Consider the following 23781-nt stretch of genomic DNA (forward strand, 5'->3'; position numbering starts at 1 on the left):
CAAGGCCCTGGAGCTCCATTTTGAGGCATCTCCTACAGCTGACAGGTCACACCTTTGCCACAATGTGTGTCTACTTTGCAATGCCAGAGGGAGCGTTAAAACTCTTTTTTTCTTTCTGGAAAAATCACTCAGCTGCCACACCAGGAGCACTGATGCAGAGGGAGGCAGCAGCCCCTCACCGGCACAACAACCTTGGGATGGTGTCCAGGACTCTTCTGTGGCATGGACATGGTGCAGCTCCACAGAGGAAGAAATGACAACAGTCCTGGCCAGGGATTTAATGGTCACAACAGCCTGATCATCAGATTTGTCACAGGGGAATTAGAAAATTGTTGTTTGATTTTGGGCCACTCATGACAAGAAAGACACTGAGGGGCTGGAGCGCATCCAGGGAAGGGAATGGAGCTGGGGAAGGGTCTGGAGCAGCAGGAGGGGCTGAGGGAGCTGGGGGGGCTCAGCCTGGAGAAAAGGAGGCTCAGGGGGGACCTTCTGGCTCTGCAACCCCCTGACAGGAGGGGGGAGCCGGGGGGGATCGGGCTCTGCTCCCAGGGAGCAAGGGACAGGAGAAGGGGAAATGGCCTCAAGCTATGCCAGGGAAGGTTTAGATTGGATATTAGGGAAAAATCCTTCACTGAAAGGGTTGTCCAGCCCTGGCACTGCCCAGGGCAGGAGTGGAGTCTCTATCCCTGGAGGGATTTAAAAGCCATGTAGATGTGGCACTTGGAATAGGGGTGGCTTTGGCAGTGCTGGGGGAGCGGTTGGACACGATGATCTTAGAGGTCTTTTCCAACTTGAATGATCCCATGATTCCATGATAGTATTAAAGCAAACCGCTGTCTGAACGCACAGCTCCAGGGGCACATCCCCACTTTGCAATGGCATTTATTCCCTTCCCCCGTCCTTCACTCCCACAGCTGGGAGAAGGAGGCCCACTGCCCAGCCGGGATTGCTTATCCCTAACCCCTTCTCCATGCACAGCGTCATTTTTACAGCGGCACCGCATTCCCACAACTCCGACATCCAACAGAACGCTTCCCGCTTGAGCCCCGGCCCTTCCCGCCCGCGCCGCGCGTTCCGGGGGGACGTTTTCCGTGTCGGACCCATGGCGGCGCGGCGGGCCCAGGGTGAGCAACACCAATTCCCTTCCCCCGCGCGCCTCTCTCCGCTCCCCCCTAACATCCCGGGAATCTCCGGGAGCGGCCCTGCGGAGCGGGAAAGGGTGGTAGGGAGCGCTGGCTGCCTGCTGGGCGGCTCCCGGAGCGCCGGGACTGCTCCCCTTAGCGCGGCTCAGCTCCCGCCGTGTCCGGGCCTTCCTTTACCCCCGGCGGGATGAGCTGTGTGTGACCCACTGAATCTGAGCCAAATCCCACGTTTTGGGCGAAGTGTTTCGGGGGACAAGGGTAATTGTCGCTTCTCCCCGGGGTCAGTGTGAGGGCGAGCTGCCTCCTGCGTGTGACTCCTGGGGTTAAGAGTTGAGTGGTCTCCGTGGGCCCCTCCCAGCTCGGCACCTTCAGTGATCTCTCCGTAACTTTGATAAGGATTTGTGCCTTTTCCTCCCTTGCAGGCGGGTGATCGCGGTTCTCCGTGAGGGCAGCGGGAGGAGCAGCTCGCCATGCCCACGGTGGTGGTGATGGACGTGTCCCTGTCCATGACCCGGCCCGTGGCCGTGGAGGGCTCCGAGGAGTATCAGCGCAAGCACCTGGCGGCCCACGGGCTCACCATGCTCTTCGAGCACATGGCCACCAACTACAAGCTGGAGTTCACGGCCCTCGTGGTGTTCTCATCGCTCTGGGAGCTGATGGTGCCCTTTACGAGGGACTACAACACACTGCAGGTAGGGAGGGTGCAACACAACAGCGGGAAACCCTCAGCATTTTAAACCAAAATCAGCCAATTTCACCAGCAATCGGGAGAGAAATTGTGTGTTGTGGTGTCATCCTGTGCACGACATCTTGAATGGAGTGTTTTGTCGTTATTTAAGTGTAGGGGAAATCAGCGGGTTTGAAACATTTTGCTGTTTTGCGGGCGAGCCCAGGAGTGTGGCCAGTTAACTTAAAAGTGGGGATGGAGTTAAACAGAGGAAAGAGCTGCCTCAAAGCTCTAAAACTGGTTGTCTGATGTTCCTGTGGTTTTGCTCATGATAAATGGCACGGGATGATGTCCTGGTGACAGGACCATTGAGAAAGTCAGGTGATTTGGCAGAGAGAAGGTGCTTTTGGGGGTGTGTAGCAGTTGAAGCGGGGCAGGGATGAGAATAAGTGATTTTAGGCCTCACAGATGTGATGGGAAGTTGGGAGGAGGAAGTGAAAGGGAGGAAATCCAAGAGGGAAGTTTCCCATGACTGCAGTAAGACACTAAAAGCCTCTGAATGCAGTAAAAATTGTACATATATATCTTGTTATCATACCTAATATCAGGAGGAAATGACACATTGCTGTCACAGGGCACCATGGTTTAGGATTGTCCATTGTGGGACAAACAGATTTTCAAAGAAGTTCTCTGTTCTGTTTGCAGATTTAGAGCAGTGTTAGAGTGCCAGGGCATCCTCTCTGACTTGTTTTCACCTCCCTAAGGTGTTCATTTGAGGAATTCTGAAAGCCAAGAACCCGGCCAGGCTCCTTTAGCAGGTTCATCTCACAGCTGCACCCTGTGTTAAGTGTGAGGCTTTCACTTCAAGGAGAAAAGCTGGTTTATGGATGCAGATGGAAGGTTTGGGGTTTGTTACTCTCTCTGCCAAAGCGTTTTTGTGAGACAAATTCCTCATGAGAGTTCTCTCCTTTCTGAACCTCTGAGAGGCTGTAGCTGCTCTGACACCTGTGAGGATTTTCTCAGCTAAATGTTTCTTGTTAGACTTTGCTTCAGATTTTGACTTTTCTGTTTCTTTGAGACATACAAAGGATTTTTTTTTTCTCTTGGGGAGCTCTGTTTATAATATTATAATTCTTTCAGAGTCAGCTGTCATTGTCTCATGGTTTCATTCATCATTTCTTTACACCTTTCTTTCCCTTTGTGTAACAGTGCAGTTGTGTGACCATGCAGAACAAACATCCTGACTCACCAAGAGCCAGGAGTGACTGGTGTGTGTCTCCTGGGAGGAATATTCCCCCCAGGAATGACAGTGGCGTTTGTCTTTGCAGGAAGCCCTGAGTAACATGGATGATTATGACAAAACCTGCCTGGAGTCAGCACTGCTGGGGGTTTGCAACATTGTCCAGCAGGAATGGGGGGCAGCAATTCCATGTCAGGTACACTGATTTCACTGTTTGTAGCATCCAGTGCATCCTTAGTTTTCCCTGCAGGGGGATTGGAACTGGATGATCTTTAAGGTCCCTTCCAACCCAAACCATTCCATGATTCTGTGATTCTATCCCTGTGAGTTGCATTAGAAATGTAAATATAATTTGAAAACTCTGAATGCTCTCAGACATGCCTGTGCTACAGACCCACAAAGAATTAGTGTTTTGGATAGATCTGGAATGGGAACAGAAGGTGATGTTTATTTAAATATTCAGCAGTAAAAACTAGGCTGTTTCCTGTCCAGTGTGGTGTTGTTGTGCAGTGGGTTATAAAATGTGGCCCAGGAGCACCATTGTGCAGGTTTGGCATTTGGTCTGGGTGCACTCTGCTGGCCCAGGAGCCTCACTCAGGGTGGAAGGGGTGCAGTCACACATTCAAGAACCTTCCTTCCCCAATACCTGATGGTTTCCAGGGCTTGTAGCAGTTCCAGGTCTCAACCACCAGTGTGGGACTGTGCTGAGTGTGTTTTGATCTGACTTCTTTCCCAAATGAGTCATTTGACTTGCAGCTGCTCACACACTCCAGCCAGCCCTCAGAGCTCTCAGCCTTCCAGATTTGCTGCCTCTTATGGCAAAGTTTGCTTTTAACCCTCAGTTTTCTGAGACACTTGATGTAAGTTCAGTAATTTAGCAGCTCAGTGAGCTGGGAAGATGCCTCAACCAACATTCCTTAAGGAGAAAAAGGATAGAGGTTTATGGGTTGGGTAGTACTTCACAATCCAACACTGATAAAAGGCCCCTGGGAACAGCAGACATTCAGAGCAAAGAACTAGAAAGGTGTAAAAACCAAACAGAGATTAAACCTCAACAATTTGGTCTCTCATTTGTGTCAGGGCTCATTTTCCTGGCACTTCAGGTGGTGGGGGGGTGATGAAAGGCAGTGGGGAATGGGCTGTCAGGGGTCTTGGACTGGAGGAAAACATCACTGGTGAGCAACAGTTCAGATGGGAACTGAGGAGACTGGAGAGAGAGAGAGAGAGACTGAGGATGGGGAGAGGATACAAATCTGGATGTAGCAAATACACATTGAGTTTGGATTGGATTTGATTTTCCTCACCTCCCAGCCTGCTGTTGCTGTGCAGTGCTGAAGGAGCAGCTCTTTCACTGCTCAGTGTCTCAGCTGAGTGTAAATTATCCCATTATTCAGTGTAACCTCTTAGTGCAGGTTCCCACAAGGATTGACTGTGATGTGCAACTCAATAGAAAAATGTGTATTTTTGCTCTAATAGTTCTGAGCAAACTGCAGCTGTGTTTGCAAAGAGCAAAGATAATTAATACTACTTTTTTATGGTTTCTGTGGCTTGGAGCGGAAGTCGAGTTGCCCTCCAGATTCTGCAGGAGAACTGGGCTTTATCTTCCACCTGGAAATAAGCCTGGAATCCTTGAGTCCATCAGCATCAGGCTGCTTTTTTTGGCACTTGTGCTTCTGATGTACACTTAGAAATGAAATTTATGGAATTTAAATTCTAGTGCAGTTGCCTAAGGACAAGGAAATGCATATTTGCCATGCACAGTTTGAATCAGGATGGTTCAATCTTCTGTTTTCTGGGAATTTTACTCGCGGTCCTTCCCTCAGCCCGGCGGAGGGAATCCCGATGGGAGTGGGGTTTTTCCCTGCAGGATCATGCGCTGCAGGAAGGCTGCTGCGATGTTTTGGTGTTCGTTGCCCCCTGCAGACAGGAATTCTCCCCCGTGCTGTCCCCCCAGGTTGTCCTTGTCACCGACGGCTGCCTGGGCATCGGCCGCGGCTCCCTGCGCCACTCCCTGGCCACGCACAACCAGCGCAGCGACAGCAACCGCTTCCCGCTGCCCTTCCCCTTCCCGTCCAAGCTCTACGTCATGTGCATGGCCAACCTGGAAGAGGTGATGTCCTTAATACCTTCCTTCTGCTCTGTTGTGTGGGATAACTGTTGGTTTTTTCTGAATTAACAACCAGGGTGGCACAAAACACCCTTGGATGTTCTTGTGCTTGAAGTGTGCTTGACATTCCAGTGTTAGTTGTTGGCTGAAGTGTGACTGCTAAGAAGTTTATTATTGCACTGTTATTATCTACTACTGCTGCATTATTATAGTAATCTTTATAAATCATGCCAGTTTCCCCCTGGGGAATATCAGGCAATTTTAATTTATCTGCTTATGTTGTTACCATTACTGCATTAATTACACTGAATGCTTTTGTGGGGTTTTCTTAACCTACAGTTAAATTCTTGACTAAATGAATTCTGTTGTAAAGATGCTCAACTCTTAAAATATAATAGCTTTATGTGGAAATGTGAGAGAGCAAAAGTGAAGTCTCCAAGCCACTGTTCAAACCAGCTTCCCTTAGTTTCGAAGGAAAAGTGTTGGTTTTCTTTCCCTTACTTTTCTCTTGCAAATCTGAATACCAGCTTTAAAAATCTCCACAGGAGTTAGAATTCTGCTGAATAAACAATGTTTAAAAAGAAGCCTATTTGACTAAGGTTCCTTAGAAAAGGTTTTATTAATAGCATTGCTTTTGACCTGACACCAATATTCTTGTGTCCATCACAGAAGGATTTTCTGCTTAGGCATCAAATAAATATCTCAGCTTCAAGGTCTCTTGTCAAGGATGATCCTTCTGATTAAATTGATGGATTGAAGTGTTTTTTACACATCAGGATAACTGGGAAAATGTTTAAAATAAATTTTCTATTTCTGATAAGTAATAAGAGAACATTACCTGGGAGACCAAGAATGTTGCTTTATTTTGAAAGGAGTTAGATAACAAAAAATCAGGAGAGCATCCAATCAAATGCTTTTTGCTGTGGTGTGTATATTTTCCTAAAACATACTGGTTAATAAAAAAGAGAGGAAAAAGAACACTCAACAAAAATATTTCCCCTTGTTTTTTTACAGCTTCAAAGCACAGATTCCTTGGACTGCCTGGAAAGGCTCATTGATTTAAACAATGGGGAAGGGCAGATTTTCACCATTGATGGCCCCCTGTGCCTGAAGAATGTGCAGTCAATGTTTGGGTTAGTAGATAATAGGCCTTTGGGAAGGTTTCCAGTTAGTATCTCTAAAGGAAAACAAATACAATAAGAAATCTGGTGATATGAGATGTTCTAATTAAACTTCTTTTTCCTTTTATTTTATGTTCTTGTTACCTGTATTTTCATCTTAACCTTCACTGATTAAGGTCAATATTTATTTTAATTATTGTGTAACCAAACCATAGCAGTTGTTTAAGCTTGGCAGACAGAACACAGTAATTTCCACAGCTATTGCTCATTTGCCATCAGTGTGATAATGTGCTGCTCTGTTCCATAATTTAGCAACACTAGAACTGTTAAATTAACTGTAGCTTAAAAAAAGGTTTGGGACCTAAGTTAGTGTGCTTCAGACAAATAATTTCCATTTGGTATGTTTTATGTTTTCCTTAATAAGTGTTTGTGTTCTAGAAAGCTGATAGACCTGGCTTATACACCATTCCATGCTGTTCTCAAGTGTGGCCACTTAGCATCTGATGTGCAAGTATTTCCCAGACCTGAGCCTTTCATTATAGATGAGGAGATAGACCCCATTCCTAAAGCAATTAATACAGGTAACAAACCTTTGATTGCTTTCTGACTTAAACCCATTTGATTTCTGCCTTTTCACTGCCAGCTGTGTAGTTACTGTTTCATCCACATTTTCTCTGCAATTATCACTCGCTGACTGTGTAATGTTTGGGGATGTGGGGACAAGAACATCATCCTCTTTCATCCATGAGTGCCTGGTGAAAGGGCTGGAGTGGGGCAGAGGCACTTGCAGAGCTCAGGGTGCCAGTTTTTAGAGGCAGAGACTGGAACACAGCCACAGGCTGCTTTCCATGAACACCCTCATAAGCTTCATGGGAGACAGGAGAGATGTGTGGAAGAAGGGGCTGCATTTTGTATTAGAGTTGCCTTTACCAGAAAGAATCTGCAGGATCAGGTGAGACAAAGCAGCATCTTTCTGGAGGTTTCTTTGAGGAATCCATTAGAAGTGGAGTCAGGAGGAAGTGGTGAGGCAGCACAAGTTGAGATTTATGAGATTTAGGTTCTCTGTCATCCTGGCACTTCTTACCAATAGTAGATTATTTTAAAAAACAACTGTGCCAAGAAAAACCTTTCTCAGCCCTCCCACGAGTGGACACTGCTCCCATGAGCAGCAGGTATTTCTTTCCTCTCCTTTGACATTTCTAAAACAGGAGTGGGTTGTTACAGTGTAAAAGTCAATGTCCACAATCCTGTATTTGTCAAGCAGCACAGCTCGTGGGCAGCTGTGTGTGATGGAAGTTATGTTTTTATCTTAAAAAGTCATGGTATTGTGAATGGTTATTAACATTCAGAGACCCCAGCTGAGGTTTGGGTTCTCTGTGCTGCCTCATTGCTTCAGAAAACAGTGATGTAAGAACTGGTGTTAAATTGACTCCATCCATTTCAGCTGTTTCCAAATCTGACTTAAACCTGTTGTCTCCCCCCAGATCTAGAAATTGTTGGGTTTGTAGACATAGCTGACATTTCCAGCCCTCCTGTCTTGTCCAGACACTTGGTACTGCCCATTGCACTTAACAGAGGTGAGCAGGTTTGGTTTTTTTCAGCAAAAAACTACCTCAGGCTTCTCTTGTAATGTCTGTGGGGGTTTAGACTAAAAGCACAGATTTCGTGCTTTATCAAAATGCCAGATGTCAAGTTTGTGTGCTTACATTAAAATTAAAACCTTGAACACAAGGTTTCTTATTTTGAATACTGTGTTCTTTGGGAAGTTCATAGAGGGACCAGGGTCCTTAAAGCATCATTGTTTGTAGAACATGCTAAACTTAAAGCTAAAAATAATAATGAGCCATGAAATACGTGGTGCAAGATGAATATTTAATGCCTGTGAGTACAATGCAGTGGAATATTTATGTATCATTATTGTGCCACTTTGCCCAAACAGTTCATTTAGCAGCTGTTAGTTCTACAAAAGTATTAATTAACTCTTGCATGCAGACAGTAAAGGGTGGTGTCATGGGAAGAGAACTGGTGTGTTTGAATTTATTCTTATGTTTTCTCTTTGTTTGTCTTTATTCTTCCCCAGAAGGGGATGAGGTGGGACCTGGGATCACAGATGACACCGAAGATGAGAATTCAGCAAATCAGATTGCTGGGAAAATCCCCAACTTCTGTGTTTTATTACATGGCAGCCTCAAAGTGGAAGGCATGGTGGCTGTCGTCCAGTTGGGGTATGGAGCTGGATGTCTGCCTGAAAAATCTCTTCCTTTGCTCATTTGTGCTTTATTTATAAATTATGTTATTTATATCTGTGTTCTGTGCAGAACTCTGCACTGCCAGACAAAGCTGTGGATTTCTAATCACAGAGATGTTTCTGCCAGTACAAATTGCAAAACTCTGAGCCCCCACACAGTGAGAGGGAGGCAAACTCTAGGCACAGGGGTGGAAGATTTTCAGCCTTTGGGGCTTTGCTCTTTTCCATAGGCCAGAGTGGTATGGAATGCTTTATTCACAAGCTGATAGCAAGAAGAAATCAAACCTCATGATGTCACTCTTTGAGCCTGGTCCTGAGCCCCTGCCATGGCTGGGGAAGATGGCACAGCTTGGCCCCATTTCAGGTACTGCTCGCACTCCTTTGAGTAACTCTGACACAGTCAGTGTGCTGTGCATGATTTTGCCAAATCTTAGTAGCTAAGCCTGTTTGTTTTCTTTTTCTCCCAGATGCAAAAGAAAATCCTTATGGGGAGGATGACAACAAGAGCCCTTTCCCCTTGCAGCCCAAGAACAAGCGCAGCTACGCCCAGAATGTCACAGTCTGGATTAAACCAAGTGGCCTCCAGGTAAAATGATGAGGGTTTGGTGCTTCACTTTGAGCAGCAGTGGCCATCTTAGCAGGAAAGTGGGGTCTGTGTGTGTCCTATCTGTTTAAGGTAATTGCTTTATTGCTTTTCTTTCATTTTTATGAACACTGCCTCTTCACAGTGTCCTGATTAAAATGCAATCAGAAAGCATAGCTTGTTTCATGAAAGCTCTGTCTCCAGTGTAGCATCTTGCTTGGTTTATTGGATTTAGTATAATTACCATTTCTGCTTCAGCCTTTGTGAGCTGCAATGTGTCAATAGCCAGAATAATTTATCAATAAAGAGTTGAGTTTTTTTTCCTGCAGCTTTCCCCAGAAGTTGCCAAGATTTTTGTACTTTTTTTCCCCCTCTTTTCTGCAGACAGATGTACAGAAGATCTTGAGAAATGCAAGGAAACTCCCTGAAAAAACTCAGACCTTCTATAAAGTGAGTAACATTGCAGGTTGGCCCAGGTTTGACCCATGCATTTAACAGAGAAACCACAGTGTCTGTGACTGTGGGATGTTCTGTGCAGGCTTGTAGGGCTGTAAGAACACAGATGCTCTGCAAAGGAGACATCCTGAGTCATTTTATAGGGTCTGGTTTCTGTGCCACCATATTCTCTGTCAGGGTGGCACAGACATGTCATGTTTACAGGTGTCCCTCGTGCCCCCTGCTCCTTCCACAGTGAACTTCTTTACAGATTTCATGCTCTTGTCCAGGTAGAAATAAGCTGGAGGATCAGACAGAAATAGGAACACAGGTGTCATTCTGAGTCTGAAAATGTCTCTCATATTTTGTCTACAACTGAAGCAGAGAAAGACAAAATTCCAGGCCCATTTGGCCACATCACAGTAATCCATAACTGGACTGTAGCTGGAAGTTATTGTCCCTCTTGCAAGCTTAGTGCTGAAGCAGTTTAGTATTGTAGCCCTCAGAGACATGAGGAATGAATACCCTTCTAAGTGCACATAAGCACTGTCAGTTTACAGTGAAGAAAAATCAATATATCCACATTTTATGTGGACGCTGGTTCAAGGCAGCAGTCGGTCAGTCAGTGAAGCCTCAGCTGGAGCCCTGCTGGGACAGACAAAGTAACTGAATGCACAGAGGGGAGAAGGGGGGATTTTTAGGAAAGGATCAAGGGAAATCCAACTGTTTAGTCGTGCCACTGTGATCATCCTCAGCCCTTTTTTTTGAAGCATTTCTCACCTCGTGAGCAGCTGGGCAGTTTCCAGCAGCCGAGCTGTGAGTAACCATCACCTTCAAAGAAAAAGAAGGAAAACCACGTTTCACATAAAGGCTCGGAGCGGCGTTAAAAGGGAGTCTCTGTGCTTGCAGGAGCTGAACCGTTTGCGGAAGGCAGCGCTGGCCTTCGGGTTCCTGGAGCTGCTGAAGGGCGTGGCGGACATGCTGGAGAGGGAGTGCACCCTCCTCCCCGACACCGCCCACCCCGACGCCGCCTTCCAGCTCACCCACGCGGCACAGCAGCTCAAGGTGGCGAGCACCGGAGCCTCGGAATACGCCGCCTACGACCACAACATTGCCCCTCTGCAGACAGACTTTTCCAGCAGCAGCACTGAGAGGATGTGAAGCCTCCATTTCGGGAGCTTCTCCAGGCTGAGGCTCGAGTGGTTCTGATTTTCTTGTCCTGTTTACTTTTTAGGGCTGTTTAATTACTGTTTGGAGAACTTCCTATCCAAGGGGGGATTTTGCATCAGTGCTCTCTAAACAAACGTAGCGAGTTCGTGGTGGCTTTAGTCAGACCTGGAAACTGGGGAAAGTGTCCCAAGGCCAGTTATGGTGTTGGATGACGGGTGGAAGTTATTCAGTAAAAAAATGCCGTTTGGGGCAGCTCGTGGCTTTTGGCCTCTCCCAAATGCAGTTACTACGTAACTGAACTCGCTGGTAAGAGTATCCTAAAAGGCAGCTACTCCACTTTATAAAACTTCATCAGTCCAAAGAAAACATGTGGAAAGCAAGATCAGAGTCAGCTGATTTCGGGGTGTTGGCCCTGGTTTTATACCCAGCCTGACAGCCAGCCTGTACTGCCAGAGCGAGTGTTATCACTGGCACTGCAGTGCTTATGCCTGTGAAAGTAACTTAATCTTGGGGGACAGTTTTTTTATTTGCATAATATTAATAAAGAGCAATTCTTCAGGAAAATTTCAGTTGGATTTTTTTCCGTTTTCAGAGCAACCAGGCTGTGTGGCCTAAAACACTAACCTGGCGAAGGCTCTGCTTGCAGCTCTTTATCACATGTCAAATACCAAATTATACAACTCCTCGTGTGCAGGGAAGGAACAACTGAAGGAAAGCAAAATTTGGTTGTAAATCTTTATTAATAGAAACACATTCTTGCTGAAGGACTAAAGTTCAGTAGTGTAAGATCCATGACAGCCTGCACTAGGTACCACAGTTTCACTGATGGATACATAAGGATTTCATAACAGAAGTTTAAATGCCCAGAGGAGAAAATGGAAGTATGAAAGTGATCCTTGCTGTTCTGTTGCTCAGCTAGTTCAATCCTTTGACATACTTCAAACATAGGTACAGTGTGTGCTAAGTGAAAGATTGTGTAAGTAGTGCTCAGCTCTCCTGAGTAAAGTCAGCTGTGCTCTCCTATGAGTGGGAGTCTGGAGTATCCCCAAAGAGAACTTGGATTACACCTCTTTTGAGAGAACACAATTTGTGAAGTGCAGCGTGGAGCTTGAACTGGTTCTTTGTTAAAGTCTCCTTATAACAGTTTCCTTTCCTTTACAGTAACAATCACTGGGTCCATATCACAAACATTACGCTGTTTGTTACTTTTTGTATAGAAAATAATTTTTCTGGAGGATTCCTATGGTTTTACAGTAGAAAAAGACAACCAGTAACATGGCACTAAGCTAATGTGGACTGCTGGCATTGCTTTGCAGTGCCCTGGGGCAGTGGCAGTTGGGAAACAACCTGTTCATAACCACAGTACAATTTAGAGTAAACTTTCTGTACACCTCTGAACTGGATTAAGGAGGCCAGAGGGATCTGGGATCAGCTATGGAAGGCTCGGGGTGAGGGGCATCCTGAAATAAAGTCAACTGAAACAAAGGCTTCCAGGTGAGACAGTGATGAACTGCAGTGTGGGGGGAGCTTCTCTTTTGTTGTGTTCTTGCTGTTGTTTAACAAGCACAGAAAAAAGGGTCCTTCGGACCCCGTGTGGGATCTCCCTTACTGAGGTTTGATCTGTGCTATCTCAATAATAGAGTTTATTTGACCCACTGCTCCATCCCACCAGGGGCCAGTCAAATCAGACACACCAACCTCTCTGCTGCAGCCCTAAATGGAAGTAGAAAAACAATTTTGCTGCCTTGCTCAAGGCCATAAATACAGGAGCCACAGCACTGCCAGGATCCACCAGTGGAGCCCCATCTCCCACGACAGTTCCACGTTTTCCCTTTGGGTGGGATGGAGTTCTTTGGGGTTCCCATGCCAGGAGAAAGCTGGTACCTATGTTTCCTTATTTTGCTCTGTTTCAGTGCTTGCTTTGCCAACCAGGAAAGCATTTCTGCCTCAGAGGGGCAGCTTCCTTTTCCTCAGGACTGGATAGGATGTGTAGCTACAGGAATACAGGTCCACACAGCACTCTATTCTGTTAAGGCTGAACTAGAAACAGGCTAAGTGATAGCACTGAAGTCAGCATTAGCTACTTCCAGTTTTAATCCTGCAGAAGAAAAGGGGGGGTATGTGCTGAGCAAGTTTACCCCAGTGGTTGATAAACACCCAGACACTGTTCACAGTGGTCTCAGACTGTGCTCCTCCTGCCAGCAAGATGCATCCCAGGAACAGCACAGGCCAGCTGAGGGCATATCCCAGCCTCAGAAGCCCTATCTGCATGCAATATTGAAAGAGCAAATCTCCAATTAAAAGATAAACACTATTTCTATTTAGTGCTGCTCCACTGATTATAAGCATTTCATATGCAGATAATAGGATTTCTTTCTAATATGCTGGTTGACAGGATACAAGTTTGTTTAACTGTTCAATGGTAAATGCCATGCACAGGTGATGGAAAGGGAACAAAATCCAGGATATGGAAATGTTACCTGAATTCACTATGAAATCATGAAATCTAGCGTGGTCATTTCATTTTTACAAAATTCTTTACATTACAGAGGGTAAAACCATAAGAATTGAAGGCTTATCTTGTCATCAAGTGAGACAAGAAAGCATTGCAGTCCTCCCTCACTTCATCTTCCTCTTCTTTGGTCCAAGGTGCTGTTTCCTTTGCTTGTAGAGGTGACGGAAGTTTACAAATATCCCTGGAAAAGAACCGAGCGTTTAGGTAGGACATCATTTTAATGCTACCAGATTAAAAAAAAAAAAAACAATAACAGAAACCAACCAACCAAACCACCACAGAAAGAAATAAATTTTTTAAGGGTGTGTGTAGCACTGAAAGCTAATGCAAGTGTTGTTTTGCTGGGTGAGGAAGGAGTTGCTGCACAGGCTGTTTGGTTTGGCTGCTCAGAAGGTTGGTTTGTCACCTTGTGACACCCACTGTGCAGAGCTGTGGAGGATGAAACAGGTATTTCGGAGTGAAACTCGATTAAAGGTTGGCTTTAAGCAATGTCTTAAGGGGAGAAATCTAGTGAAAGCTCAGTTTAAAATTCCAGGTTAGCCTCTAGAGAGCTGTGGATACCCAGAGTGCTGGGTGTGCCTACAACAAAGTTAAATTGTGTTTAAAAGTGTAACACCAGAAACCAAGTATGTAACAAACACCTTTCTTCTTTAAGTGCACTATTTAAAGAACCTTTTGTATTGTTTCCTGGAAAAACATGACTTCATGTTACAGTTGTTATTACACTGCAATGTTTAACTGAATTGCTTTAATTTGAAATTATGTTTAGATTTCCACTAAATCATTGCAAAGCTCAAATACCACGTGAAAGGTGAAACTAAGTACTCTAAGGTTATAAATACATGTAAAAATTATTCTTTTAACCCAAGTTAATGCTGATAATTTGTTGCCAAGGTCTCCTTCATGAAGGGCTAATCAGTTCCCCTTCATCACTGACAAATTTACATGAACAAGCCACAAGGATAATGCTTAACCTCAAGCAGTTTTGTGTTGCCATGGTCCCCAAGATGCAGGAATTTAATTTTCTTTGAAAAATCTACTTATTCAGGGGGAACTGGCCTTTATATTTCCATAGTGAGAAACACAACTAAATACTTACCTAAAAACAGGGCTATAAGATATATTTGAAGCACAAATGGGAACTGGATTGTGACATTCAGTGGGTTTGGCAATCCCAGACTAAATTTCCCTGTTTCACTGAAGATTGGGATGGATTGGACGATGCAGACAGCTGAAAGCAAAGGTCACCATCATCATCAAACACAGATAAAATATACAATTACCCAGCCCACACCACCTATTTCAGGCTATTCCCTTCTTATTTGCTCGCTCTCATTAATTGCAGCAGTTTTGAGGCTGTTCAAGGTGCAGTGTGGTGGGAAGCAGCTGAGGCAGTGCAGCAGTGAACCTGCCTGGTGAGACACTGCTCCCACACCCAGCTGCAGCCCCAGGGCCTGTGCCAGCAGCATTTACCATCCACAAATACCCACAGCAACCAAACAGGCACAGTCCTTCCCCTGCTTGGTGTTGGGCAATGCCCAAACCTCCTCCTGCCTCCCAGACACGGGTCCTGACAGGTACAATTACAACACAACATGAGCCCCTGCCTGTCCTCTGCAATGCCAAGGTAATGTGAAGATCTGTGAGCTTGAACAGAGGCACAGGCAATGATTCAGTATGAAAGACAAAACACTTCCTCAAAGCAAATCTATGTATCTCTTGTTCTATTTTATTATTTTTAAGTCCAGCAGCCAGGGGGAAAAAAAAAAAGTTATTTGCCCCACCTTGAATTCCTTATTTGTTAAACTGTCTTTTCTGGACATACCTTCTGACAAGCCCCCTAAGGGGTAGAGAGGGATCCAGACAGTGTAACGGAGCCAGGTCAGTGGTTTCCATTCAATTCCAATGCAGGAAAGCATGTAATAGGGATACCTACAGCCAGGGGGGGAACAGACACTGTTTAAAATGGAAGCTGCTACTAGAGTTAGTCTTGTGTATATACACTGTGTAGTGAATACCATTCCCAAATGGCACAAGAATATTCAAAGCATTGCTCTATGGATGACATGGACACACAGTTATTTGGAAGCTTACAGAACTCATATTATTATTCTGAACGCATGGATGAAGGCAACTGCCTGTCTGCCTAATAAACCTTTCAAAGTACTTCTTTTCCAAGAGAAACATCTCATTTAACAACAGAAATTCAAAGCAACAGAACCCTCAAGATAAAAAGCAACAGGGCAGTATTACTTTAGTCTCCAGCCTTATCCCAGCTTTTGGCAGATGGAACAACCCAAGAAGGCTGTGACAATCCATACTCAAGGAGCTTTTTTTTACCCTCTGGGGCCAAGACATTAATGCCACCCTTCCAGAAAGTACAAAGATGAAAATCTTCTTTTTACAGAGTCCTTGGCAACAACCACATTGTTCTGTGCACACTGCCAGGAGACAAATCCCACCGACCTGAACAGCTCAGTGATACTCCAGAAGTAAAATATGAAGAACACCACAGGTTTGCTCTGCATTTCCTCCAGGCTTCCAAGGATAACAAACAAAACAAAATTCCTTCCAAATATCTGTTTGAGAAAAACAAATTAAGGAACAGTCACACTTCATCAAGAGAAAGGGCAAGTCCTTGCTTTTAGAACCACCCAAGATGTCTACTCTTCACACATCTGAGCACACAACTGACTGCAGCTGAGCTGTGACCTGCTTCTCATGAGTGGGCATCTTGCTCTGTATTTGGGCACAATCCAAGGGACCCAGCCTTAAATCATCCACCCTCATTTTTATGCACAACCACCACAGCCAGGATAAAAAGGGCACTGGCACCAAACCAAAATCACGTATTTTTTTATCAGCTTCTTGCCTTTGCTGTCCTGCACTCTCTTAGCTAGGTGATGGAAGGAGACAGCCTGCCACAGCCAAGACTGGGAAGCATGGATTCCTGCCTCTGGAATAATAAATCCTCTAGCCCAGTGCCAGTGAAGTATCACTTATTTTAGTAAAGTCTCAAACTTGTGTAAAATAAGCATTTACTTTAAACATAAGAGCAAGGAGAAGAATTTTAAAACATCACCTGCACAACAGAAGGTATCAGAGGGGATCTGACCAGTCCTATTAGTGAATTCATGATCTCCATTAATGCCAGGGTCTGACAGAAATACATCATGTCAGAAATAGTGTGGAATGTGTCATAGAAGGAATCTGCAAGACACAGGAAGCCAACCATTTTAGAGAACAAATGAATTTCCATGCTTGGGAAGCTGGGGCAGCAGCACAGCTTGTGATAACAGGATTCTGGCTGCATTTGGAAACAAACATGATGCATAATTATGTAACTTCTTTATAGGCCTTATCTTGAACTCACAGCAGTTGGGCCAGAAACTCTGCTCAAGTGCTCCATTTCACACACAGAAGGATCATGAGCGATTTCAGTAATGACTCTACCAAAAAAGCAAGAGTGCTGTACCTCAACAGAATGGATTGTTCTTGCTTCAAAACCAAAATATTCTGCCCAGATCATTTTCAGAAGCACCAGCACTGCAGTCAGAGAGACATTTTGTTCCAGCTGATTGCTTTAGGAGTGATCCTGGCAGAGCACAAATATCATCATCAAAGTACACAGCTCTAATTTAGAAGAGGACACTGTTTTTTTACCCTTGACACTGTGATGGCCTTTGAGAGGCTTTTCTTGTGCTCTTTGGCAATGTGTTCATGGTTTTGTTCCTAAATATGTCTCTTAAAATTTTGCTATTTAGAAAGTCTTAAAAACAACACTAAAAACCAACCCAAAACCCCCAGTGTAAACAAAACAGTGCTTATTACTTGCCTTTTCCTAAGATGAACAGTCGTACTGTCATGTTCACAAAAATCCAAGAGAATCCCAGAAACTGCACAAGATTATACATGATCAAATATCCCTTCTTTAGGTGTTTGAAAGCTGAAATCAACAATAAACACATCAGCTGAGCAGAGCACAATGGTAACACTTGTGCAAACCAGGCTTTCTGAGAATAAAGCTTACAAGGAAAAGGGAAGCTGTTGATCAGAGTAAAAGGGTTCTGCCTGCTTTTACCATCTGATAGAACTCAGTTACTGCTAATTAGATTTTTTACATTCCTTAGGAACTGCAGTCCATTTTGACTAAATTTCTAATAGCTCACAATACAAAGATCCCCTCCAAGATATGCCAAGCCACTCCAAACTGCTCCCTAAGAGCTGAGGTTCTCATCTCAGTGACAAACTTTCTAAACCCCTTTACTCACTAAAAAGATACAGTTACTTACGGTCTTTTGGGACTCTGGATTCTATTTTCATTTTGTTAATCTTTTCTTCTTCCTTAAAAAGAAGGATAAGGTTTTAAAGACTGTTACTGTACCTAGCAAGTCATTTGTTCACCATACTACTGCAGAGCTAGTGGGTTTAAAACTCAGCTGAGCAGCCAGTTGCTAGAAGGTATAAATTTTCACTGGCATAAAAGAGCACATTCATCATCCAGAAATTATGGTACTGTAAAAGCCAGAGGGTGTTAACCAGTTATCCTGTCTTCAGTGTGTTTTGTTCTGGTAATTAGATGCTTTTGCTGAAGAAGCCTTTGTTTTCTGTGTTAATTCTCAGTTATTAGTGTGTTGTTTCTTACACGACCCACCAGTGACCTGAAGGGAACTGAGAACATCCAGCCCAGCCTGCCCTTCCCACTGTTCCTGGCACTGCAGTGTCCCTCCCTGCTCCCAGCTCATGGCTGTGGAGGGGAACAGGGCAGTGTTTGTTGTAAAAGGGATTTTCAGGAATGTGGTCTGTTCCAGTCTCTCCCAAGTCAGTCCTGCACCTCCCTGCTGCACTGAGCTGCTCAACCTCAGCAGGTGGTAGGAATGCACCAGCAGGGCCTGTCCAGTGGCTCAGGAAAGCCTTAGAAATCCTGCTTCCCAGAACAAGCAATGCCTGGGACTGTTTCCTCTGGGCTCCACATGGCACAGGGATATGATCCTCCTATGGATCAGGACACCGGGCAAGGCAAGGAGCCAGCACACAGCGCCCAGTTCCAATTCCAACCAAAACGTGCCTATTGCTGAATTCCTGCTTACAGCTTGAGCAGCTTTACCAATTCTACACAGGATCTGTATGAAATGCTACCCTTGCTTTGTGAGTGGCAGCACAGGCCACGGGTGCCCACAGGACTGACCTTCTCCTTCAGCTCCATTTCCGCGTCCGACTCGTCCAGCCAGCGGTCAAAGTCGGGGGCCAGGAACAGCGGCCGCTTCTCTTGCTTGGTGAGTCTCTCCCACCAGTTACTCTCTTTCTTCTGCACAGTGATGTTCAGCTGCCTCTGGGTCACCCTGCACACAGGCTGAGGGCAGACAGAGGAGCTCACATCAGCAGAAGGACTAAGAAACGAGTTCTGAGACCGAGTTGACACCCCAGTTCTCCTGACCAAGGAGGCGGGGATGACACAAACTGCAGCACAAGCATCTCTCTGCCAGCCAAGGCATGGAAGCAAAGGGCAGCCTAGTAGAAAATGGCAGCTGGGATGGTTGCAGGACTTGATGAGCAGTTTGGAAGCCTGCTCATGGCACAGCACCACTGCATCCCACCACAGACCCCAGAGCCAGCCTTCCTAGGCAGAACCCATAATCTCAGCTTTAGACCTTAGTGCTGTGAGCCACACACTTCTTCCAGCCAGAGGTAAAAACAACACTGCCAGCAGCCACAGGGATGTGTTTGAAACAGGGGACCCCACATGACATCTGCTGCAGTGAGAGGAAGAGTTCACAGCCTTAGGGAACACCTGGAGACAACGGTGTGGTCATTGTCACCCCTCTGCACAGTGGCAGCCCAGGACCTCTCCAGCCTTACAGCCCATGGCATTGTCCTCTTGGAGCCCACCCTTGCTGCCCCCATCACATCCCTCTGCACCTCAAGGCTGCTCTGGGTGGCACTGCCTGTCAGACCAGCTGAAAGTGCTGCAGCAGAGCCAGGAGCTGTGTCCTTAACTGAGCACGTTGCCCCAGCACTGCCCTGTCAGGGCTGGCTGACATCTCAGACATCTGAAGGCTGCAGCTGTAATTTACAGCTGCTGTGCTTCGTCCTTGCCTGCCAGAGGCTCCACCTCACTGCTGGCCAGCCTGGCACCAGCCAGGGGGACTCATGGTACACATCAAATCTAAAGGAGAAAACCTTGGACTGTGATACTTCCCAGTCCCAACCATCTGTGGTTGCACAGAATTCAGTCTGTTCTCCTCCAGTCCCCCCACAGTGACTCATGGTGACTCACAGAATTTTGGAAGGAGGCAGCTCTACAGAGGCAAGGCCTGGCTCCCAGCAGAGCCCACGTCTGCCAGCACAGGGGACAAGCACAGGCAGTGACAGGCACCTCTCCCACACTGGGGGCCAGGCAGGTGACAAAGTGGTGGCCAGACCCTGGAACCAGGAGCTGTTCACTGTCTGCCACCCACAGGTGGCAGGAGCCACACCACAAAGCTGCCTGGTGGCAGACCCTGGGAATTCACCCTCTGGCATCTCCTCCCTTTTGGAGCAGCAGAGGTCAATGGTGGCTCTATCTCCAAGTCAGCCTGGAACAAGCAGCACAAATCCTGCCCTGGTAGCACAGCCCAGAGTTCTCCTTTTCCCTGACAGCTCTGGGAGGCAAGGACAGACCTTCCAGCCACCTGTGAGTAGCTCAGAGGGATGGCTCTTCCAGGCAAGCTCTCTCCTGTCAGGCTGCAACAGGGATTAGGGGAACATTTCTGCAACAGGAGCCACAATGTCTCACAACCTAAGAAACCTGCACAAGCCAGAAAACATGAGTTCTCATGACTTTCTGCCTTTTGTCAAAGCTGCAAAAGAAGCCATAAAACATCACACTGACACTTTGCAGCACAGTGTTCCCCTGCTCTCCAGTCGGGGTTGCATCAGACAACACATTGCTGGATTCTCCCATTATTTTGCTGCTTTAAATCTTTAAAAAAACTTAAACCTGCTGTTTAACAAGCCATACAAGCAAGGCCCTGTGTCTGTTAGAGCTGACCCATGGGAGCACCAGCTCCAGTAAGGTGATTTGCAGTAAGACAGGAATGTGGCTGAGCACTGGGATGGAAGAATGCCACAGGCAACTTGGAGTTTGCAACAGTTATGGAGTCAGCAGGAAAACCTAAAAGGCATATTATGGACACAGCACACAGCCAGTTTCCTTTCAGGAGTTAGAGAAGTAAAAATACCTACTTTAGGCTCGACAGGCTCAAGGAACTCGATCTCAAATTCGTAGATGTTGTCTCCTTTGGCACCATGACCCTGAGCTAAAAGACAAGAATCAAGTCAGTGTGAAGGTCCCAGACAGTTCCACACACCCCACCTGCACAGGAGGCTTCACACACAGAAATATTCAGCAGTTATTTCACAGCACTTCCCCCACCTTGCTAGGAGATAAGAGGAAACCACAAGATAATGGGGAAGACACCAAGAGCCCAAAATGCGGCTTGAAGGGGCAGAGCAGGAGTCGGCAGCTAAAGCTGCTGTAAGTCTGCACCCCTGGAAAAGGGTCCTTGCTGCAGGGAGGCAGTGTCAGATTCCCAAAAGAGGGATTCAAAAGGCTGTTCATGGCTAACTCAAATCCAGCTGAAATCTCCTGCCCTGGGGGATTCAGGCTCTGCACTGGTGAAAGAGCACCCAGGGAGAGGGGTGCCTGCTGGGTTTGTAGGATTGATGTGGGGAGGCCCTCCCAACAGCAGGAAATGAGGTAATTCCTCATTTCCCACACTGGTCTTGTCCCCAGAAGGGCTCCAAACCCCTGCACTGTGTTTAATTCCCACCCTTCCACGCTGTAAACTGATCCCAAAGTGAAGATGGTGCGGAACACCCCCTATCAAATGGCCTGGCTGCAGCACACCGGGGAGGCAGCAGCTCCTGGATGAGGCATCTTAAAGAAATCCAAGAGAAATAAAAGAGAAAACCCAATAAAAGCAGTGACAGCAGGTCCACAGCACTATCCAAACATGCCAACCGGCACCAGCTCCACAGTACTGGAATGTGCAGCTGTCCAGCTGCCCAAAAAACATCTTTGAGGGCAAGATCTGCTTTACCTTCCAAATGGAGCCCTAGTTCCTGACGTGGAGGCTCGATAACAGTTGCACACAAGGTCTTTGTGAAAGGAAAAGCTGCTAGGAGTTCTCTCTGGGGTTTGGCTGACCAGGGACAGGAAGGATATATGGAAATTCCACTAGGATTTAAATATGGGGAGGTTGGGGTTTTCTTGTTAGATAAGATAGGGCTTGATGTAGTTCCCAGGGCTGGAACACAGAGGGCTGTGGGTGGGAGCCTGACAGGTCCCAACATGCCTGTCAGGGAGGCTCCTGCCAGGATGGGGACCAGGCAGCTCATGGTGGGGACACCTGGGACAGCAGGGAGGGGGCAGGCTGAGACACCCCCCAGTGAAACCCCTACCTCTGAAGTGCAGGACATTGTCGGTGATGGTGATGTCCGGGTTCTGCAGAGGGAGGATGTGTGTTAGGTGGCAGCTCCCACGCCCACGGGGGTCAGTGCACCCACCCACCCACCCATGGGGGTCCTGTCGCCCCACAACAGCACAGCCCTCCCTGGACCCTGAGCACAGACCTCACCACTGCTGCTGCCTGTGGGCAGGGACAGCCCCCGGGGAGATCCCCAGGTGAGTCTGCCCGAGGGTCCCACAGGTGTGTGTCCCCAGGTGAGTCCCCTCAGGTGAGTCTCCCCCCTTGCAAGTGACTCCCCCCCCGGGTGTCCCACATGTATCCCCCTCCCTGCAGGTCCCCAGGTGAGTCTTCCCCGCTCCTTGCAGGTGAGTCCCTCCAGGGTATCCCCAGGTGTCACTCCCCCTCAGATGCTCCCAGGTGTCTCCCTTCGGGAATCTCCCCACAGGGGTCCCCAGGTGAGTCTCTCCCCCCCACCCCTTGCAGGTGAGTCTCTCCCAGGTGTCCCCCCTCCGCAAGTGCCTCCAGGTGTCCCTCTCTGGGTGTCCCCGCACTGGGGTGTCCCCCAGGTGTCCTCCCGCCGGCTGTCCCGCAGGTGTCACCCCCCGGGTGTCCCGCAGGTGTCACCCCCCGGGTGTCCCGCAGGTGTCCTTACCCAGCTGTCCCCCTCCGAGTGTCCCCTCACGGGGGTGTCCCCCAGCTGTCCCCCTGCGTCCTCCCTCTCCGCAGGGGAGTCCCTTACCCGCCACCCCCCTCCCCGCCAGGTGTCACCCCCCGGGTGTCCCGCAGGGGTGTCCCCCCGCCGTACCCGCACGTCGCTGAGCTCCACCCTGAGGAAGATCTGGCGGTGCCGCTGTGCCCAGTGCACGTGCGGCCTCAGGCTGGGCCCCGCCATGGTCCCGCACCGCCGGGGGCGCTCCCCGCGCCTGCGCACTGCGCGCCCGCCGGGGGCGGCGCCCGCTGCGCCTGCGCGCGGGGCGGGGCGGGGGCGGCCGAGCCCCCTCAGAGCCCTCAGAGCCCTCGGAGCTCTGAGCCTGCCGTGATGGGGAATCGCAGCGTCGTTTCGGCTGGAAAACCCCTCCCAAACCGAAAGCTTGGTGCATTTTCATGCTCTTGATTACATTTGTTGAGAGAATAAGGCGGAAAATAAGAGGAATTTATTGAGAAATTAAGGAGAGTTTGGGAGCAACGTAACATATGTGTGTACATATATGTGTGTATATATATGTAGATAGATAGATAGATAGATAGATAGATATGTAAAAAGAATTACTGCCTATAGTGGTACTCATGCTTAAAAAGTTCATGGAAAAAAATTACATGTAGAGAGCATTATCAGTTTTTTAATGTGTGAAACTTGATCAAAACAAAGTAAACGAGTAGCCCACAGCGGGTTTTAGAGTACAGTGTCCTTGGAAAGAGGGCACTAGTGTGTCAGTGTAAACTGTTCCCTCAGCACTGACAAGATATCTGCTAAATGTCTGCAAGTGTCACATCTCTATGGCTTTTAAATCCTCCCCGGGGATGGGGACCCCACCACTGCCCTGGGCAGCTCTTTCCAATGCTTTACAACCCTTTCAATGAAGAAATTTTCCTAATATCCAACCTAAACCTACCCTGGTGCAACTTGAGGCTGTTCCTCTTGTCCTATCCTTACATGGGAGAAGAGACCGACCCCATCTCAGCCGTGACCAGGGGAGGAGGATAGAAATGTAGAAAATGCCAATCCTGTGTGCTCCAACCTCTTTAAACTCCTACACTGCCATTATTACATGCCCCAAGACCTCCAAGCACTGGCACAGGCTGCCCAGGGAAGCTGTGGGTGTCCCATCCCTGCAAGTATCCAAGGCCAGGTTGGATGGGGCTTGGAGCAACCTGGGCTAGGGGAAGGTGTCCCTGCTCATGGTTGGAACGAGATGAGCTTTAAGGTCCCTTCCAGCCCAAACCATTCCATGATTCTGTGATAAAAAGACTAAAAAGTGACAGCACTGATTATGGTGATACTTCCAAAAATGATGCCACTTGCTCCCTCAGCAGCTCATACAAGAGCCCTTTGCCCATGGCCATCCTCGTTCCAGCAGCAAATCTATCCTCATTCCAGCAGCA

The 23781-nt window shown here is 47.3% G+C and overlaps 3 protein-coding genes across 5 annotated transcripts in view; 2 read left to right on the forward strand and 1 right to left on the reverse strand.

Moving 5' to 3' along the window:
- The first annotated feature begins 760 nt into the window (after positions 1–760).
- Positions 761–10715, forward strand: VWA9 (von Willebrand factor A domain containing 9). 2 transcript variants are annotated; one of them, XM_017830240.1, is made up of 12 exons: positions 761–1124; positions 1565–1834; positions 3138–3245; positions 5004–5159; positions 6171–6289; positions 6716–6858; positions 7762–7854; positions 8358–8502; positions 8756–8889; positions 8993–9111; positions 9493–9558; positions 10453–10715. In XM_017830240.1, the coding sequence occupies exons 2-12, from the start codon at positions 1613–1615 to the stop codon at positions 10702–10704; spliced, it is 1557 nt and encodes a 518-aa protein (XP_017685729.1). In that variant the 5' UTR covers positions 761–1124; positions 1565–1612; the 3' UTR covers positions 10705–10715. The 2 variants fall into 2 exon arrangements, with proteins under 2 accessions (XP_017685729.1, XP_017685728.1); XM_017830239.1 differs by lacking the exon at positions 761–1124 and adding an exon at positions 1148–1400.
- Positions 10716–11434: 719 nt separating this feature from the next.
- Positions 11435–22602, reverse strand: HACD3 (3-hydroxyacyl-CoA dehydratase 3). Its single transcript, XM_017830241.1, has 11 exons — positions 22484–22602; positions 21671–21713; positions 20453–20526; positions 18417–18581; positions 17521–17572; positions 17064–17174; positions 16311–16438; positions 15695–15807; positions 15054–15160; positions 14328–14459; positions 11435–13409 (listed from the first exon to the last, which is right to left on the reverse strand). Exons 1-11 carry the CDS (start codon positions 22568–22570, stop codon positions 13333–13335), a joined length of 1089 nt encoding a protein of 362 aa, XP_017685730.1. The 5' UTR covers positions 22571–22602; the 3' UTR covers positions 11435–13332.
- A 97-nt stretch (positions 22603–22699) lies between these two features.
- The window catches only part of DPP8 (dipeptidyl peptidase 8), a 25439-nt gene continuing 24357 nt past the window's right edge, over positions 22700–23781 (forward strand). The window contains exon 1 of one of the 2 annotated variants that reach the window (XM_017830309.1): positions 22700–22772. In XM_017830309.1, the coding sequence (XP_017685798.1) occupies positions 22718–22772 (55 nt within the window). In that variant the 5' untranslated portion in view covers positions 22700–22717. Of the gene's footprint in view, positions 22773–22853; positions 22875–23781 lie in introns of those variants that run through there. The other variant, XM_017830312.1, reaches the window with a different exon arrangement.

Source organism: Lepidothrix coronata, unplaced genomic scaffold (genome assembly GCF_001604755.1).
Source record: "Lepidothrix coronata isolate B3197 unplaced genomic scaffold, Lepidothrix_coronata-1.0 Scaffold176, whole genome shotgun sequence".
Lineage (NCBI taxonomy): Eukaryota > Metazoa > Chordata > Aves > Passeriformes > Pipridae > Lepidothrix > Lepidothrix coronata.